General features: G+C 42.6%; 1 protein-coding gene and 1 long non-coding RNA gene across 2 annotated transcripts; both read right to left on the bottom strand.

Annotated features, from left to right (window-relative positions):
• Nucleotides 1–2,395: 2,395 nt before the first annotated feature.
• LOC127913031 (tripartite motif-containing protein 55-like) lies at nucleotides 2,396–10,181 on the bottom strand. Its single transcript, XM_052484246.1, has 6 exons — nucleotides 10,150–10,181; nucleotides 9,426–9,534; nucleotides 6,576–6,745; nucleotides 4,048–4,231; nucleotides 3,596–3,717; nucleotides 2,396–2,540 (listed from the first exon to the last, which is right to left on the bottom strand). The coding sequence occupies exons 1-6, from the start codon at nucleotides 10,179–10,181 to the stop codon at nucleotides 2,396–2,398; spliced, it is 762 nt and encodes a 253-aa protein (XP_052340206.1).
• A 2,601-nt stretch (nucleotides 10,182–12,782) lies between these two features.
• LOC118361732 (uncharacterized) lies at nucleotides 12,783–19,113 on the bottom strand. The gene is made up of 3 exons (XR_004821050.2): nucleotides 18,864–19,113; nucleotides 13,497–13,672; nucleotides 12,783–13,366 (listed from the first exon to the last, which is right to left on the bottom strand). It is a non-coding gene; the product is annotated as an uncharacterized LOC118361732 (long non-coding RNA).
• Between the last annotated feature and the right edge of the window lie 351 nt (nucleotides 19,114–19,464).

Genomic DNA, 19,464 nt, shown 5'->3' with positions numbered 1-19,464 from the left:
AAAAACACTGGTAGTACATTCCTTTTGTATTTAAATAGGTAGACTCAGACATGAATTTAATCAGGCAAAAAAGTTTTCCCATAGTGAACTTCCTGACTCCAAGTCCTGAAATGCACTCCTATTGGGCAAAAAACATGTCCATGTCCAGCTGCACCAACCACAGACTTGGGAGGAAGTCCCAGGAAAGTTTTGTGCCAGAATGATAAGTCTATCACCTGTGCAGGTATGCTCCAGGTCATTGGCAATAGGCACTGATCGCGGATCAGCTTTCCCTCTTCCTCTCCCACTCCTAACCTTAACCATTAGGGTAGGGATCATCAACTAGATTCAGCCGTGGGACAATTTGTTATTGAGCGGATGGTCAGGGGGCTGGAACTTAATTACAAATAATTTGTAGATTGCAAATTGACCGCAAGAAGCCCAAACAGATACAATACTTGACAAAAACATAAAACCTTGTTTACATTTGTATATGACCATATATCTCTCTTCTATGCGTAGGAATACTTTGGAACAGATTTCCCAAATTAAAATCACATGGAGCTGATTTGCTGGTGTTTTTTTTACAGTCTTTTTCAGCCAGTTGGGGAACCCTGCATTAGGGGAAAAACTCAAAATGGACATTTGATCAGCATCTAGAGGCTTCTGCACCATCTACCTCCTCATACTCATCTTCGTCATTTACAGACAGAGGGATATGGAAGTGAGGGATGAATTAAGAAAAACAACAGCATCTATGGAAAGCTTAATGTTGCTTTTACCTAGCCTGTTTTCAGATCAATAAAGATGGCACACAGAAAACAAGGAAAGGAAATCACACAAGACAATTGAGATGCGCCCCCATCCCTCTAGGACCTGAGATGTTGACACTTGAGATGCACCCCCCCATCCCTCTAGGACCTGAGATGTTGACAATTGAGATGCACGCCCCCATCCCTCTAGGACCTGAGATGTTGACAATTGAGGTGCACCCCCTCATCCCTCTAGGACCTGAGATGTTGACAATGACATAGCCTCTGTGTGCAGGGACAGACTTTTATTTATTTTTATTTGACCTTTATTTAACCAGACAAGTCAGTTATGAACAAATTCTTATTTACAATGACGGCCTACCAAAAGGCAAAACGCCTCCTGCGGGGACGGGTCCTGGGATTTAAAAAGAAAAAAGAAAAAAGAAAGGAAAAAAAAATAGGACAAAACACGACGACATGACGACAAGAGAGACAACACTACATAAAGAGAGACAACACAACACTACATAAAGAGAGACAACACAACACTACATAAAGAGAGACAACACAACACTACATAAAGAGAGACAACACAACACTACATAAAGAGAGACAACACAACACTACATAAAGAGAGACAACACAACACTACATAAAGAGAGACAACACAACACTACATAAAGAGAGACAACACAACACTACATAAAGAGAGACAACACAACACTACATAAAGAGAGACAACACACCACTACATAAAGAGAGACCTAAGACAACACTACATAAAGAGAGACAACACTACATAAAGAGAGACAACACAACACTACATAAAGAGAGACAACACAACACTACATAAAGAGAGACCTAAGACAACAACATACAGTAGCAAGGCAGCAACACATGACAACACAGCATGGTAGCAACAACATGGTAGCAGCAGAAAACATGGTATAAACATTATTGGGCACAGCACAAAGGGAAAGAAGGTAGAGACAACAATACATCACTTATTAACATAGAGAGACACAGTGACAGAGCATCTGTGTGCAGGGATACTCAAGAAGACCTAGAGCTGGGACGATAAACCAGAAATGATCCACACCGATCATACAGATCACTTATCGCAGGCACATTGCTGATATAGTTCATTATGATAAGTAGCCTATACTAAAGAAATGTGAAGTTTGAAATGAAATGTTTGCTAATATGGGGGATATTCATTGGGACAATTGATGGCTACATGTCACGCCCTGACCATAGTTTGCTTTGTATGTTTCTATGTTTTGTTTGGTCAGGGTGTGATCTGAGTGGGCATTCTATGTTGTATGTCTAGTTTGTCTGTTTCTGTGTTTGGCCTGATATGGTTCTCAATCAGTGGCAGGTGTTAGTCATTGTCTCTGATTGGGAACCATAAGCTTGTTCAGTTTACTTTGTGGTTTTTCGTCGTTCAATAAAAGAATGCATTCATGCTGCGCTTTGGTCCGCTTCATACAGTGATCGTGACACTACAACTATCAAACTAGCAATAGTAGTTTAAAGGATAATAAATAAATACAACTATGGTGCACATTAATGTTATCAACTTATTGTTCTATTTATCGTTATCACATCAATTCAGCCAATTTATCACGATATGGATTTTTGTCTATATCGCCCAAGAAGACGCTTCACTGCCAACTATTTCTACCTGAGATGAAGTCGATGTTACGCAGAGCCCTGCCCTCTCTCCAGGAGTTAACAGTGGTGTGATCCATCACCTCATATCCAAGCTCCACCTTATCCAGGTGGGAGGTGCTCGACGCCTCCCCAATCCTGACACACACACACGGAGAGTCAGGCTTCCCTTATTCTGTGTGGTCTCTATAGATCTGTAAATAATGTGGTACATGAAACACATACTTTGTTTGATCAAGAATTACTGTTAGGCAGCAAATGTACTCCCTTTTTAAGGAGGTCTTTTGCAGTGTGAAACCTAAATCAGGATTCAAGCCTGAATGTTGAGGAAGTTTATTTGTGGCAGTCACCTGTAAGAAGGCGGCCATCTCTGGTTACTCCATGGTCTGTATGCCTGTCTCTACGGTCCTCCAGCTCCGCTCCAGGTGCTCTTTGTACTTCTTGGTTAAAACAATCTATGTACTTCTCTTCCTGCTCGGCCGCCAACTTCAAATTTAAGTCCCTCTTCCTCTCCTCCAAGATGGTTTACAGATGGTCCAACTTCTCACACACCTGGGACTTCTGCCTCCTGCCAGTACACAGGCAACCACACAAAACCCCCAGACAGACAGACGGACACACATAAGTGTTTTCTCTCGTTCCGTGCCTAGTGGACACGACCCAGGTCTGAACACGACCCAGCTCTACATGGCAATCCTGGGTAACACCACCATGAGTGACACAGAGGGGACGCTCCAGTTTCCTCCCCAGTACAGCTACTAGCTAGCTCATCAACTCCAGTGTGTGTGTGTGTGTGTGTGTGTGTGTGTGTGTGTGTGTGTGTGTGTGTGTGTGTGTGTGTGTGTGTGTGTGTGTGTGTGTGTGTGTGTGTGTGTGTGTGTGTGTGTGTGTGTGTGTTGTGCATGTGCACATCAGGGGTGTCCACTCTCTCCCCATCAGTTCTCCTCCTGGTTTCTCAGTGTGAGCGAGTGGAAAGGCAGTAATGTTTCTTGGTATGTGTGAGGGAGAAGGAATCTCTGGAAACCTATGTGTTTATTCGTGTGAGGCAGTACAACATAGGCAGTAGAACACCTAGTCATTTTTTTAGGTGTATGTGGGGAATGGGGTGGGGGGGGGGGGCTGATTACAGTAACATCCTGGTTTCAGTTGTCTGGCTGTGTGAGAGACACACAGACAGACAGAGACAGAAAGACAGGTGCTGCCACACTGGGCCAGTCACCTCTATGGTCTGGCCGGTCTCCTTTAACTGACTGATGATGCCCTGGATCCTGTCGTTGTTCCCCACCATCATCGCTATCCCGTCAGTCAACCCCGTCTGTGGCTGCCGCAGCACACCCACCAGCATGCACAACCACACACACACACACACACACACACACACACACACACACACACACACACACACACACACACACACACACACACACACACACACACACACACACACACACACACACACACACACACACACACACACACACACACACACACACACACACACACACAGGAACAAGAAGCCAAGACACATCAGTCACTGAGTGAGTTGCAATGCACTGACTTATACACAGGAGGCAACTTTCCCAGTTGACCTACTGTTCTGTAAATGTCTTGAAGAAGATGTTTTCCTACATCAGCCAGTCCTCACCTTCTGTGTCTGGTACATGCTTTTGAGCGGCGCCACCTCACAGTCCTGGTGGGCTCCAAACACCTTGCACATGGAGCAGGTGGGCACGCTGTGGGTCACACAGTAGATGTTGATCTCCTTCTCCTCGTGCTCTTGGCACATGGCCTGCTCCTCCGTCCTCTCTGGGGCCGCTGGCCTAGAGCTGCTGGAGGGGGAAGGAGATATGCTGAGACTCCCAATACTAGGGGTGCATCTTACTGTAATAGTATAGTGGCTTCCTCTCCTGATCAGTTGAGGTTAGATTCAGGCTGCCTGCCCATGGTAACTGAACACCCCACCATGCAGTCAGAAGGTGATGATAGGTAACATCACATCCTGAGCCATGGGCATCTGTACAGACATTATCTAAATGGAGTGTTGTGTGTGTCGTACAGGCCTCAAGGCATTAGTCACACTTCCTCCAAATACATACCACACACACACACCAAGTCAGTTGGAAGTATATCATTGTGTGACTGACTTGTTCCCGGAACCCCTTTTGCCAACCGAATCACCCCTCTGACTCACTACGGGGCTATGGGTTCATATGGGCACCAGTGCTGAGTGACAGACACAATGCCTCCATCTCCCAACACAACACAGGAGACACACAACATGACCCTCTTCTACTCCGCTCTCTCCCTTTTTCTGTTGCCCTAGAGGGTCCCTACTCCACTTCTTTCTACAGTATACACACGCGCTCTCTTTCCGACTAGCAAGCACTCAAAAACACACAGAAAGTATCCCTCTTCTTCTCTCTTTTGTTCTCTCTTTCGAGCTAGTGAGTGTCCTCAAACACACAGAGCACCTTTCCCCTCCATTCCACCCATCCATCTCTCTCTCTTTCTCTCTCTCTCTCTCTCTCCCTCTGTGTCTCTGTGTCAAGTGGAAGAGAGTTGTGTCTCAGAAATAAAGCCTGAAGCATTAAGCGTGATGTTGGATACAGGACAGTAGAGAGCTAGATTACATTGCCTCTGGGCTCCTATTCTTAAAATAATGTAATCAGTTACATGTAATCTGATTACAAAAATCTGTAACTGTAATCAGTTTTGCACACTGTTACACAATTTCAAAAAAACACACACACACACACACACACACACACACACACACACACACACACACACACACACACACACACACACACACATATTGGAAAAAGTTTATTTGTTCCACCTGATTACATTTGATGAAAGTAATCCCTTTTGTCTTCTTCTAATGGAAAGTAATGAGATGACATCACCAAATGTGGGTAATCCAGAAGTTCTGTTACTGATAAAGAATTCAGACAGGTTAACTAGTAACTAATGGATTACATTTAGAAAGTAACCTACCCTACCCTGCTTAAAAGCAACGCGTTCATCTCATGCATTCTTATAGCTCCAAACCCCCACCGCAAAGCAGTGATAAGACGACACTCTCACTACAAAAACCCTAACACTTATTTTAACCGGAGTTAAATATAAAAGGTAATCCTTCATGTAAATGCAATGTTTGTGAACTACTTCCTTCCTTGACTGTATTTAGCTCTCGTCACAGCTGTTTCTTCTGGAGGGAGCCATCTACATTTGAATAATTTAGCAGACACTACAGAGCAATCAGGGTTAAGTGCCTTGCTCAAGGGCACATAGGCAGATTTTTCACCTGGTCGGCTCGGGGATTCAAACCAGCAACCTTTCAGTTACTGGTCCAACGCTCTTAACCGCTAGGCTACCTGCTGCCCAGTTGAAAACATCACCCGTATCTCATTATCTGTTTATCAACTCTAGTTTAGAAACTACTACTAGTCACGTTCACCAGCCACCATGTGTCTTTATAAGGCAGCCTGGAGGTCTGGTACACAAGGTGAGAAAATGAGTAAATATTGAAGAAAACATTCAGTATGAGTGGCACCAGGACTTTTTACCCTGAGAACAATTTCAACACGTTTTGCATGTAGGTTGTATGAGTTTTTAATATTTCTATCAGAAGAGAAAATGTCACATTGCTATCATTATGAGTATCTCACTGTTCAATGCCCTAAACTGACCTACTTTTAGAATTCCCTGTTCAATGCCCTAACTGAACACCTTTTAGAAATCACTGTTCTGTCTTCTCGTAGGAAATTCAGAGACATATTGGAAGTAGTTTAAAGCCTGGTAATGGAATAAGGAAAGCTAAGGAAATTACACATAGAAATGGATTTTGGCCGAAAGTCACAAAATTGAGTAACTGGATGTCTGTGCTTTCAGTCTGGTATAGTAGGATCCTGCAAATTGGACCACTTATGGTAGTGATGATGGTGGTGGTGGTGTCTATCTGAGATGGTGGTTACTTTCTTTAATAATTACGTTTTTAAATGATTACTGTAATAAGAACTGTACCGTACCTGTAACAAGCTAGCGAGAACATGGAGCAAATAGTTTCCCCTCAGTTTTCTCATCTGTTCATGCACCTTGGTTGGAAAGCAAAGTTCAGATACCGGAAGTATTATTTTTCCTTTGGACTCCTACAGTATATGACTCTCTCACCTGGTGGACTCCTGTTTGAACATGTCGATGATGTTCTCCACCAGCCGGTTCCTCTGGAGCCTGTAGAACCCGTGGCGGTCCAGCACCACCTCGTTCCTGCAGGACGTGCACCGTAAACGGCCACCGGAGGTCACGGACCCCCCTCTGGTTGGGAGGTATGGGTTGGAGGCCTAGACAGGATAGAACAGACAGAGGCATAATATAATGTAGATCAAATGTAGTCAAATTAAGATCTTACACCTGTAGCCTCAGTGCCGAGACAAGAACCAAACAAAAACAAAAACAACAATCCCCCAAAATACAGTCAAACTAGTTGTTATAGATTTAGACAAACAAACACAACATCTTTTCATGTCACACGATTTTTGAAACCTCTCACTCAAAGTGCAAAACTACACACCAAATATCTAAAACCATAAGCTATTTCTCAGCCTTTGACTCAGTTGTTAACTGCATAAAACACTTTTTTTTCAAAACACTACACACAATTCTCTACCTAAAACACAAAAATCTAACAGGAACTTTCTTTCCTTTTCCAAACACAACCAATCAAAATGCTACACTTATTCACCAAGTCACACACACACTCCTCACAAGTGCAAACACTAATAGCTTAACTGATCATTAACCAATCACTGCTTTACTGTAGTATAGGCCTATAAATAGGTCAAAGGTCAGATGACCTGTTTTGAACAATGGATGCCAACAATGGACAGAGAGCAAGAGGAGTAGGAGGGAGAGGAAGAGGACGAGGGCAAAGAAGAGAAGGAAGGAGAGCCATCTCTGATGAGATTAGGGCAAAACTTGTTGATCATGTGATCAACCACGGTTTGACCATGAGAGAGGCTGGACTGAGAGTCCAGCCCAACTTGAATCGATTTACAGTGGCGTCCATAATTCGAACCTTCAGAAATCAGAACAGGTATGCAACTATCTAATGACTATTTTAGCATTAGATAGTTGCTGTACTGTAAAATGCGTATGACTGCCTAGTATTGCATAAACATTTGTAACTCTAAGCCATCCACTGAATGCATTGAATGAATGAGGTTGGTTATCATGCTGTACTACATTTTTTGGTACATTGTTTACAGTTCCTATGCTGAACACTGTTTGAAGTCATTTTTTCTTTTTACCCCTTTTTTCTCCCCAATTTCGTGGTATCCATTTGTTAGTAGCTACTATCTTGTCTCATCGCTACAACTCCCATACGGGCCCGGGAGAGACGAAGGTTGAAAGTCATGCGTCCTCCGATACACAACCCAACCAAGCCGCACTGCTTCTTAACACAGCGCGGATCCAACCCGGATCCAACCCGGAAGCCACGCTTGTTTACAGATGTACAAGAGACTGCAATGCAATTTGAATTCAAGAGATAAGAGAGCATATCTTGAATAATGACACCATATTTAACAGCATCAATGCTGTAAGCCTGTCGACCACACAACGCATCTTCCAACAGCACAGAGTGACGATGAAACAACTTTACAAGGTGCCATTTGAGAGATACTCTGACAGAGTCAAGAATATACGACATGACTTTGTAGAGGTATGTATGCAACACTACTTCCAGTACTTCAGACATACCATATTTACTCAACTGTATATCCTTTTGTCTGTTACAGAGAGTATTGGAGCTGGATGCCCATGTAATTCACCATGAATTTATTTATGTGGATGAGGTTGGCTTCAACCTCACCAAAACCAGGTGCCGCGGAAGATATGTAATAGGACAGAGGGCAATTACCAATGTCCCTGGACAGCGTGGGGGTAATATAACTGTGTGCTGCCATCACTCAAAACGGAGTCCTCCATCACAATGCCACACTGGGTCCGTACAACACCGGCCATATGCTCACTTTTCTGGATGCAATTTACACAATGCTTGTCCCTGATCCAGATCAGGAGCCTGCTAGATTTGTGGTTTTATGGGACAATGTTAGTTTTCACCGGGCTGTTCTGGTCCAAAACTGGTTTGCCACCCATCCACAATTTGTAGTTTTGTACCTACCCCCATATTCACCTTTTCTAAATCCCATGGAGGAATTCTTCTCAGCCTGGCGCTGGAAAGTGTATGATCGCCAACCTTATGCCCGCATGCCGCAATGGAGAACGCATGTGGGGACATAGAGGTTGCCTCTGTCCAAGGTTGGATACGTCATGCTAGGAGATACTTCCCTCGATGTTTGGCAAGAGAAAACGTATCTTGTGATGTGGACGAAGTATTGTGGCCAGACCCAGGCCGGAGAAGAGATGAAGCGTAGCTTAGCACTGGTGACTGCCCCCCACCAATGGGGACTGCCCCCCGGGACCCCAACAGTAATTGTGTTCTTTACTGTATTCAAAAGAATATACTTTTGTTTCTACATATGCATATGGTTTTGTTGTACTTGTTACCCCTCTGTTTGGCCTAATAAATATTTTCACTGTTTCTACATTGCATTGGTGTTTACAGTGTACTTGTTACCCCTCTCAGCAGATTACTTTCACTGTAGAACATTGTATTGAAATGTAGATATAAGCCTATGAAAGACCAAAGAGCTTTAGATTTACAACAACAGTGTTAACAAAGCAGTGTTTGCCATTTGATGCAAATGCTTCATTCTGACATGTGTTTATGGCATTTTGAATGCAGTGTTACATTGTGAAGGAGATGTGAGGCATTTTGCATTTTGTGTATGCAGTTTTGGGAATTGTGTGTAGAGTTTTGAAAACGTGTGTAAACAGTTGGAATAAACTGTAATAGCATATGGATAATGTGTAGACACAGTTTAATCTATAGTTCTATCACATACTAGTCTTCTCTAAAATACTTTCCAATGTTCCAATATAATTGCAGGCCTACTTTACCTGAAAGATATCATTGGCACACTTTCTACAAAGGTTATGTTGCCACGGTAAAATGACCACTGTTTTGGTAAATGTTTCCAGGCAGATGGAACAAATGAAAAAGCTTTCACTGACTCACTCAATGAGTGAATGAGTCAGTGAACAATGTCTGCTCAATAGACCAATCGGGAAGTTGATCAAATATTTTGCCAGTCAACGGTCATATTAGAGTCTTCTCTTTGAAGTAGCAGACATTTACCTTCCCGTCTGTGTTTTCCCGCGATTCTATTTTAAATCTTGCGAAAGACTTGTTCTGGCTGCATGCTGTTCACTCACAGATTTGCCACATGTTCTATATGCCTTGTGGTTGGGCTACATCAACACAATCCACAGCTACGCTATTTTTTAAAAAGAAGCTATTGGTCATCTGTAGTTCAATTTCAGGTTTAGTATTCTGAATAATTGGTATACTCCTGGTTTAGTATTCTGAATAATTGTATTTATTTCTGAACTGAGAGCAATAATTCTATAACTTCGGCAAATGTATTTAAATGAATCAGGGGTGCTGCTGCACCTCCAGAACCCTTCCCACGGCTATGATCCTATGGGAAATAAATGATCAAGTGCAATGCTGGAGAGATGACAGTTGAGATATGACATGTCTAGAAGAGAGAGGGAGCGAGATCATAGAGAGGGAATCTGTCTAGTTCTGAGAGAGATACAGGAGTGCTTCTCACTCTCTCACCACAGCAATGGCCATGCATTGGTCTCAAACATAGGCGATAATGTTGAGCCCGGGCAGGCCCAAACACATTCATTCTTTGAATATCATGCGGCGGGCTGAAAATCAGCATTTTAATGTAACTTTTTTTTTTAGGGGGCAGGAGAATTAATGGGAAAGCAATTCAAATGAACTCTGATTCCTTTTATTTGAATGTTTACATTGCAAACACTGCCGGATACTGTTCCGGCATATTAAGCACTGGTTTTAGGGTTAAGGTTAAGGGTTAGGGTTAAGGTTAAGGGTTAGGGTTAGGGTTAGGAGTTAGGGTTAGGAGTTAGGGTTAAGGTTAAGGTTAAGGTTAGGAGTTAGGTTAAAGGGTTAAGGCTAGGGGCAGGATTAGCTAACATGCTAAGTAGTTGTAAAGTAGTAAGTAGTTGCAAAGTTGCCCATGATTCAAACATACAACCTTTGGTTTGCTGGATGTTGGTGTTATACACTTACCCACCCACCCTACTTTTGACTCAGGTAACCTTCTCTCAATCATAATCAACAAAACATATCATACTATTTTGAGTATCTCGGATTTACATGTACTATGTTACGTCTAGTCTATGAAACCAGGCTGGTTGTTCTGGGGCAAAACATGCTATGGTAGGATAGACATATTGAACTGATAAGACAAATGATGTGTTGATAAGAAACAGGTACAGGTGGCCATGGCTGTGTTATTATTGGAATGGATGGATGTTACTTGATGTATTATGGCATTTTAAAATAATGTGTACCTTTATAAAAATGTATCCGATTATGCGATCAGAATCATGAACAGTGTCTCGTACAAAAAGCATTATCTCGAGCTGGAAATACTGCAGGTGCAGATCTATGAGAGGCACATTCACGTCTCAAATACATTGTAATCATTCAGATACATTATAGCCACGCATCTAGCCAGCATATTTCCTATGCATAAAAACCAACCCGTGCGCGGCAAAGGGCCAGTTGTGTAAAGCCCGTGGCATGATTTTGAGTTTTTCGAGACATGGTTCGATCCCACCGAGGGACACATGATTATTTACAATACTTTTTACACTGTACTTAAAACATGAATCATATGATAACAAAGTTTACTCTGTTTATTAAAATAAACTGCATTGTTGGTTAAGGGCTTGTAAGTAAGCATCTCACGGTAAGGTGACCTGTGGAATTTGGAGCATTTGACAAATACAATACATTTGGTAAACATAAGAGTTTATTCCCTTAGAACTGTACTTAAAACAATAATGACAATGACAACAATAATTACAAGTTTTAATAAAGTTTTTTTGTCTGCCATTCTTTATTATAATAATGTTTATTCCTTCAGATAAAATACGTTTTACAGGAGAGGAAGGGACCAACTGTGATTAACAATTTCTACAGGACAGGAAGGGACCCACTGTTATTAACTACTTTTACAGCAGAGGATGGGACCCACTGTGATTGACTAGTTTTACAGGAGAGGAGGGGACCCATTGTGATTAACAATTTCTACAGGACAGGAAGGGACCCACTGTGATTAACTAGTTTTACAGGAGAGGAGGGGACCCACTGTGATACACTTGTTTTACAGGAGAGGAGGGGACCCATTGTGATACACTTGTTTTACAGGAGAGGAAGGGACCCATTGTGATGAACTAGTTTTACAGGAAAGGAGGGGACCCACTGTGATAAACTTGTTTTACAGGAGAGGAGGGGACCCACTGTGATAAACTTGTTTTACAGGAGAGGAGGGGACCCATTGTGATGAACTAGTTTTACAGGAAAGGATGGGATCCACTGTGATAAACTTGTTTTACAGGAGAGGAGGGGACCCATTGTGATAAACTTGTTTTACAGGAGAGGAAGGGACCCATTGTGATGAACTAGTTTTACCGTTTTTCAAGCAAGATGAAGTCACAGATTCCCATCAGACCAACACCTTGAATGCCTAACAAGTTATATAAAAAACACTGTTTTGTTAGAAATTGATTTTTTTACACTTTAGTGTGTGTACTTTACTCTGTTTATAGTTGGGATATCGCTGAAGGACGTTTTGACATCACTGGAGGATATTTTGCATTTGGAGGACTTTGCATTTTCAATTTCCGTCGAATGCATTGTACAACTTCCTCCCCTTTCCTTTCCCTTTAATGCATATAAAGACAACTAAAAAAAACAAGAGAAGATTGCTTTACGTTGAGGTTTAATAGAATGAAATCAAAGGCAAATTTATGAGTGTTAGAGCACAATGGAAAGGCATGTATCTTACTCATAAAGACAACTCTAAAGCAGCTCATAGAGAAGATTATTTTGAGGTTGATTTGAATGAAATCAAAGCCATAGTTATGATAGTGTTGGAGCACAACCCTTAATACAACAAACTTATTCACACACTAACTATAGCAATTTGTTTATAATACAAGACATATTCACCACGATTAGAATAAAAGGTTGGCCTTTGTGCAACATTTACACAAAATAGTAATGGACAATAATATATACAGTGATATCCAGCAATGTATGTACAGTAATGTAAAAGAATGGACAGTACCTGTGAAATAAATACAAATCAAACGAGTCCAAACCACTTCCATTAATGGAAATAGATTTTCAGCTCCTATTTATTTCTGTGTGTGTGTGTCTGTAGAGTCACCCCCCCTCTTCACCATCCATCTCTATCTTTCAATCTCATAAAAGGCAAGGTACAGGGAAAACACTTTGGCTAGGCAGTAGATATTTTCCTCCAACTCAAGGAAAGCCGGTATGTGTGTGAGGGCTGTTGGGGCCTTGTTTCAGCGGCTGGTGGTAGAACCTGTACAGACGGCCGGACGGATTCTGCTCTAAGGATTTTCTCAGTTCGCCCATTCCTCTCTCCTTCCTCTGCATCGAGGCCTCCAGCTCCCATTGAAAGAAGGCGGCCGCAGAAAAATCCTCAAATGGTATCCTTGAATTGGTGAGGTTTTCTGCTGTGTAAGTGCAGGTGGAAGGGGATGTGGCTTTACGGTACTCTCTGCAGTAACAAACAAACTCTCTGCAGCAAAGCAGATCCTCCCACTTCAGGGTCACTTCCTCCCCGTGGTGCTTGACCAGTAGGACATCACTGGCAGTTCTAATGGGCTCTGTCCATGGGCCGTGGTCTAAGATGAAAAGGCAACCTAATTTCTTGATGAGCCCAGTGGAGAATCTTTCAAGGGCAGTGGCAGAGGTGTGCTTGGCAGATCTGAAAGAGAGGCACAATATTATTTTAATGACAAAGCCTTTACTATACACTAACCTAAATCAAGTGTGTGTGTGTTAGAATGAGTTAGTGCCTGCACACATAAGTATGTGTATGATATCATTTGAATTACCTGTATCCAGCAGGAACGCTTCAGAGCAATCCTCTTTTGTCGTGTCAGGAGCTGGTGCCAAAGGGGAGGGGAACAGGCCAACCTGTAGGGAGGACCACTGTTAGAGCTGGGCCTGCGCTGCTGGGCCCGGATCGGTCTCAGCAGAGGAGAGCCAGGTCATGCATGTCATTCCTCTCCTGTAATTGAGGCCCAATTACCTTAAATGAGAATAATCATAAAGCTAAACTATGAGAGTGAGTGAGCGTGTAATTGAGAGGCGTAGAGTGAACTGTGTGATCATGTCACTGTGCTGTTTCTTTTTTGTTGCATTCAGTCACTTAATGCACAATATAAGCTTTTCCTGACTACTCAGTGTACTCGCCATGGCAACCCATGGGGTGTGTGTGTGTGTGTGTGTTCATATGACGCAAAAGTTTGTCAAGCTGACCGAGTCCTTGTAGTAGGACAAAGATTAGCCACTGTGTACTCTCAAAGGTTAGCTTTGGCATCAACTACTATCAACAGTGTACAGTAGAAAGGATATCAAACATTCAGATCTGGATTGACATCATGTGTTAATCATGTGAATCATGTGAATTTACAAAAGCTCTAGGTCTTATTCATCACTCGAGTTTAACAACAGATGGGGCCTCCCGAGTGGCACAGTGGTCACTAGATATCCTGGTTTGAGTCCAGGCTCTGTCGCAGCAGACCGGGGCGGTGCACAATTGGCCCAGCATCGTCCGGGTTAAGGGAGTGTTTTGCCGGCAGGGATGTCCTTGCTCTATCGACTCCAGTGGTGGGCCGGGCGCTGACACGGTCGCCGGGTGTACGGTGTTTCCTCAAACACATTGGTGTTTATGGGTTAAGCGGGCATTGTGTCAAGAAGCAGTGCGGCTTGGTTGGGTCCTTTTTTACGGAGGACGTATGGTTCTTGACCTTTGCCTCTCCCGAGTCCGTACGGGAGTTGCAGCGATGAGACAAGACTGTAACAACTAATTGGATACCATGAAATTGGAGGTAAAAAAACATAATAAAAAAAAAGAGTTTAACAACATATGTAGGTTACATTGCAAGTGTGTACACACCTCTCAACCCTTGTGTTATGCATTCATTGGCACAACTGTTGTTGACAAATGCATTACGTATCTGTTGTTCCATCTGAGTCTGTTCCTGCTCCAATTCATATCAGTCACTCTAAATTTAAATATCAACTTGAGTGATCTTAATTTTACTCAATTCGAAGTCAGATCTCTGGTCTTTCCTGCTAGCGTCAGGTGGCTTCTCGTTCGGGAATGGAGGATCTAGGATAATGGAATATTAACATGAAGTATGCAAAACTTATAAAGATATATACGGCACCCGCAGCTTTTTGTTTGCTGTGTGTTTAAAAACAATAGCACACCATGCTCAATAAAATATATGGAAATCATTCTCAATCTAAGTAACATCTGTAAATGAATGACACCAGATGTGTCTCGTCTGACTTTGAATTGCTGATACTATATTTGTCTATTTTTTGTTGTTGAAAATCTGCCATTGAAGCACACACTTCTATCCAGTGAGAGTGCACAGAACATTTTAGCTGTAATTACCTGGTTGTCCCATTTGAAGACAACTTTTTCATGGGAGATCTGCTGTTATGGATAAAGGTATGAGTATTTTCACTCTTTAAAGCAGGGAAATAGCTAAACAATTGACACCACCAGAGTTGCATGAATTTGTGATCTCTCCATATGTTCATTTATCAATTTCTAAGCCCAACTAGCTAGACAGAGGTTTTCAGGCTGCATTGTTGTCATTCAGTAAAGGTGTAACTTAGCTAGCTACTGTAACGTTACTGTACTAGCCTACTGTAGCCTACAACCAAGCCAGATAGCTAGCTACAAAGAAAGCAATCAATTTCATCAATAGTCTTTTTAGCTAAATATATGTAGCTAGTGTGATCGCATGCTAAACGACTTTAGTGATGATTAGAAAGTTCCAAAAGCAAAAGTGACCCCTGTCTTTTTGGCGAGTGCTGCTCTGCTGGCGAACTGGATCTAGACTAGAGAGGCAGCTAAAGTTAGCTAGCTAGTTAGCTTTGTAGCAAGCCATCTTGGACTAAATGAGAGAAAACCATTGCAGTTGTGTTGTTTCCAGATGGGGAAATGCCAGAACGGTCTGTAATAACAAAACCTCTATGGGATCAGTGTACCCCCTGCGGGACGGTTGAGCTAACGTAGGCTAATGTGATTAGCAAAGATCCCAGGACATATCTGATATGGGCAGAATGCTTAAATTCTTGTTAATCTAACTGCACTGTTCATTGTAGCTATTACAGTGAAAGAATACCATGCTATTGTTTGAGGAGAGTGCACTTACGAACTTGAAAATGTATTAATAAACCAATTAGGAACATTTGGGCAGTCTTGATACAACATTTTGAACAGATATGCAATGGTTCATTGGATCAATCTAAAACTTTGACACACACACTGCTGCCATCTAGTGGACCATATCTAAATTGCACCTGGGCTGGAATAATACATTATGGCCTTTCTCTTGCATTTTAAAGATGGTACAAAAATATTTGTAAGTTTTTTCTTTGTATTATCTTTTACCAGATATAATGTGTTATATTCTCCTACATTCATTTCACATTTCCACAAACTTCAAAGTGTTCCTTTCAAATGGTAACAAGAATATGCATATCCTTGTTTCAGGTCCTGAGCTACAGGCAGAGATTTCGGTATGTCATTTTAGACTAAATGTATAAAAGAGGGTCTGATCCTTATTAAAGTACAAAATGGAAAATAAATAAACATATATATACACTGCTCAAAAAAATAAAGGGAACACTTAAACAACACAATGTAACTCCAAGTCAATCACACTTCTGTGAAATCAAACTGTCCACTTAGGAAGCAACACTGATTGACAATAAATTTCACATGCTGTTGTGCAAATGGAATAGACAACAGGTGTAAATTATAGGCAATAAGCAAGACACCCCCAATAAAGAAGTGGTTCTGTAGGTGGTAGCCACAGACCACTTCTCAGTTCCTATGCTTCCTGGTTGGTGTTTTGGTCACTTTTGAATGCTGGCGGTGCTTTCACTATAGTGGTAGCATGAGACGGAGTCTACAACCCACACAAGTGGCTCAGGTAGTGCAGCTCATCCAGGATGGAACATCAATGCGAGCTGTGGCAAGAAGGTTTGCTGTGTCTTTCAGCGTAGTGTCCAGAGCATGGAGGTGCTACCAGGAGACAGGCCAGTACATCAGGGGACGTGGAGGAGGCCGTAGGAGGGCAACAACCCAGCAGCAGGACCGCTACCTCCGCCTTTGTGCAAGGAGGAGCAGGAGAAGCACTGCCAGAGCCCTGCAAAATGAACTCCAGCAGGCCACAAATGTGCATGTGTCTGCTCAAACGGTCAGAAACAGATTCCATGAGGGTGGTATGAGGGCCCGACGTCCACAGGTGGGGGTTGTGCTTACAGCCCAACACCGTGCAGGACGTTTGGCATTTGCCAGAGAACACCAAGATTGGCAAATTCGCCACTGGTGCCCTGTGCTCTTCACAGATGAAAGCAGGTTCACACTGAGCACATGTGACAGACGTGACAGAGTCTGGACACGCCGTGGAGAATGTTCTGCTGCCTGCAACATCCTCCAGCATGACCGGTTTGGTGGTGGGTCAGTCATGGTGTGGGGTGGCATTTCTTTGGGGGGCTGCACAGCCCTCCTTGTGCTCGCCAGAGGTAGCCTGACTGCCATTAGGTACCGAGATGAGATCCTCAGACCCCTTGTGATACCATATGCTGGTGGGGTTGGCCCTGGGTTCCTCCTAATGCAAGACAATGCTACACCTCATGTGGCTGGAGTGTGTCAGCAGTTCCTGCAAGAGGAAGGCATTGGCATTGATGCTATGGACTGGCCCGCCCGTTCCCCAGACCTGAATCCAATTGAGCACATCTGGGACATCATGTCTCGCTCCATCCACCAACGCCACGTTGCACCACAGACTGTCCAGGAGTTGGCGGATGCTTTAGTCCAGGTCTGGGAGGAGATCCCTCAGGAGACCATCCGCCACCTCATCAGGGGCATGCCCAGGCGTTGTAGGGAGGTCATACAGGCACGTGGAGGCCACACACACTACTGAGCCTCATTTGGACTTGTTTTAAGGACATTACATCAAAGTTGGATCAGCCTGTAGTGTGGTTTTCCACTTTCATTTTGACTGTGACTCCAAATCCAGACCTCCATGGGTTGATACATTTGATTTCCATTGATCATGTTTGTGTGATTTTGTTGTCAGCATTCAACTATGTAAAGAAAAAAGTATTTAATAAGAATATTTCATTCATTCAGATATAGGATGTGTTATTTTAGTGTTCCCTTTCTTTTTTGAGCAGTATATATATATATATATATATATATATATATATATATGGGTTGTATTTACAATGCTGTTTGTTCTTCACTGGTTGATATTTTTCTTGTGGCAACAGGTCACAAATCTTGCTGCTGTGATGGCACACTATGTGTCTCTAATATGGTCATACATTTGGCAGGTCAGGAAGTGCAGCTCAGTTTCCACCTCATCTTGTGGGCAGTGTGCACATACATAGCCTATGGTGGCCTTTCTCAATAGCAAGGCTATGCTCTGTACATTGTCAAAATATTTCCTTACATTTGGGTCAATCACAGTGGTCAGGTACTATGCCACTGTGTACTCTCTGTATAGGGCCAAATAGCATTCTAGTTTGTTCTGTTTTTATTTTTTTTATTCTTTCCAATGTGTCAAGTAATTTCTTTTTATTTTCTCATGACATGGTTGGGTCTAATTTTGTTGCTGTCCTTTGGTTCTGTGGGGTCTGTTTGTGAACAGAGCCCCAGGACCAGCTTGCTTAGGGGACTCTCCTCCAGGTTCATCTCTTTGTGTAGGTGATGGCTTTGTTGTGGAAGGTTTGGGAATCGCTTACTTTTAGGTGGTTGTAGAATTTAAAGGCTCTTTTCTGGATTTTGATAATTAGCGGGTATCGCCCTAATTATGCTCTGCATGCATTATTTGGTGTTTTACGTTGTAGACGGAGGATATTTTTGCAGAATTCTGCATGCAGTCTCAATTTGGTGTTTGTCCCATTTTGTGAATTATTGGCTGGTGAGCGGACCCCAGACCTCACAACCATAAAGGGCAATGGGTTCTATAACTGATTCAGGTATTTTTTTATCCAGATCCTAATTTGTATGTCGAACATATTACACCGATAGCGATAAGACTTACCATAGAGATGAATAGGAAAAGTTCAGGAAAGTCCATCTTTACTATATCAGGCTCCCGCTATAACGCGGTGCTGGCCAAATACCGAAATACCGCCACAAAGTAATTCAAATGTTTACTTACGTTTACATAAATTTAACCACACGCTGGGACGGGAAAATGTTTGGAGAATGCGGGCATCGATCCCGCTACTTCTCGCATGCTAAGCGAGCGCTCTACCATTTGAGCTAATTCCCCTCATAGGTAAAAAAGGGAGCAGTGGATAAAATGAATGCAGCAGGCTATCTCGAGTGCTGTTTTTACTGTAGCTACGATGTTGCTACTTCCCTCGCAGTGAAACATTTTCAGGCAGATCTTTCTCGGCACTGGCAGCTATGTGAAGCTAGTCATACTTGTGAAATGTGCGGTTCGCCTTCAAAATAAATGTCCCTGATTTAATAAAAAAACTGTTGATATTGCACTGCTCCCAATGCACTGTGAATTGCATTGGGAGCACACTTATATTTCACTGTACAGACTTACCTATGTATTGTGAATCAGTCTATTCAGTGACACTAACAGAACACAACTGTAAAGAGCTGACACAAATATTAGTGTCATAGCTCTTATTGCAGGACTTTGACTGCGGGAAATGACCTCACCAGTCAGCCTATGGTGTGTACTGACATTCACATTGTACTGTACAGCCTTACCTATGGATGGTGGATTCATGAAATGGAGTATC

Source organism: Oncorhynchus keta, chromosome 28, assembly GCF_023373465.1.
Source record: "Oncorhynchus keta strain PuntledgeMale-10-30-2019 chromosome 28, Oket_V2, whole genome shotgun sequence".
NCBI classification, from domain to species: Eukaryota; Metazoa; Chordata; class Actinopteri; order Salmoniformes; family Salmonidae; genus Oncorhynchus; species Oncorhynchus keta.
The sequence above is the reverse complement of the archived record's forward strand: the minus strand, read 5'-3'. Positions and strand labels throughout refer to the sequence as shown.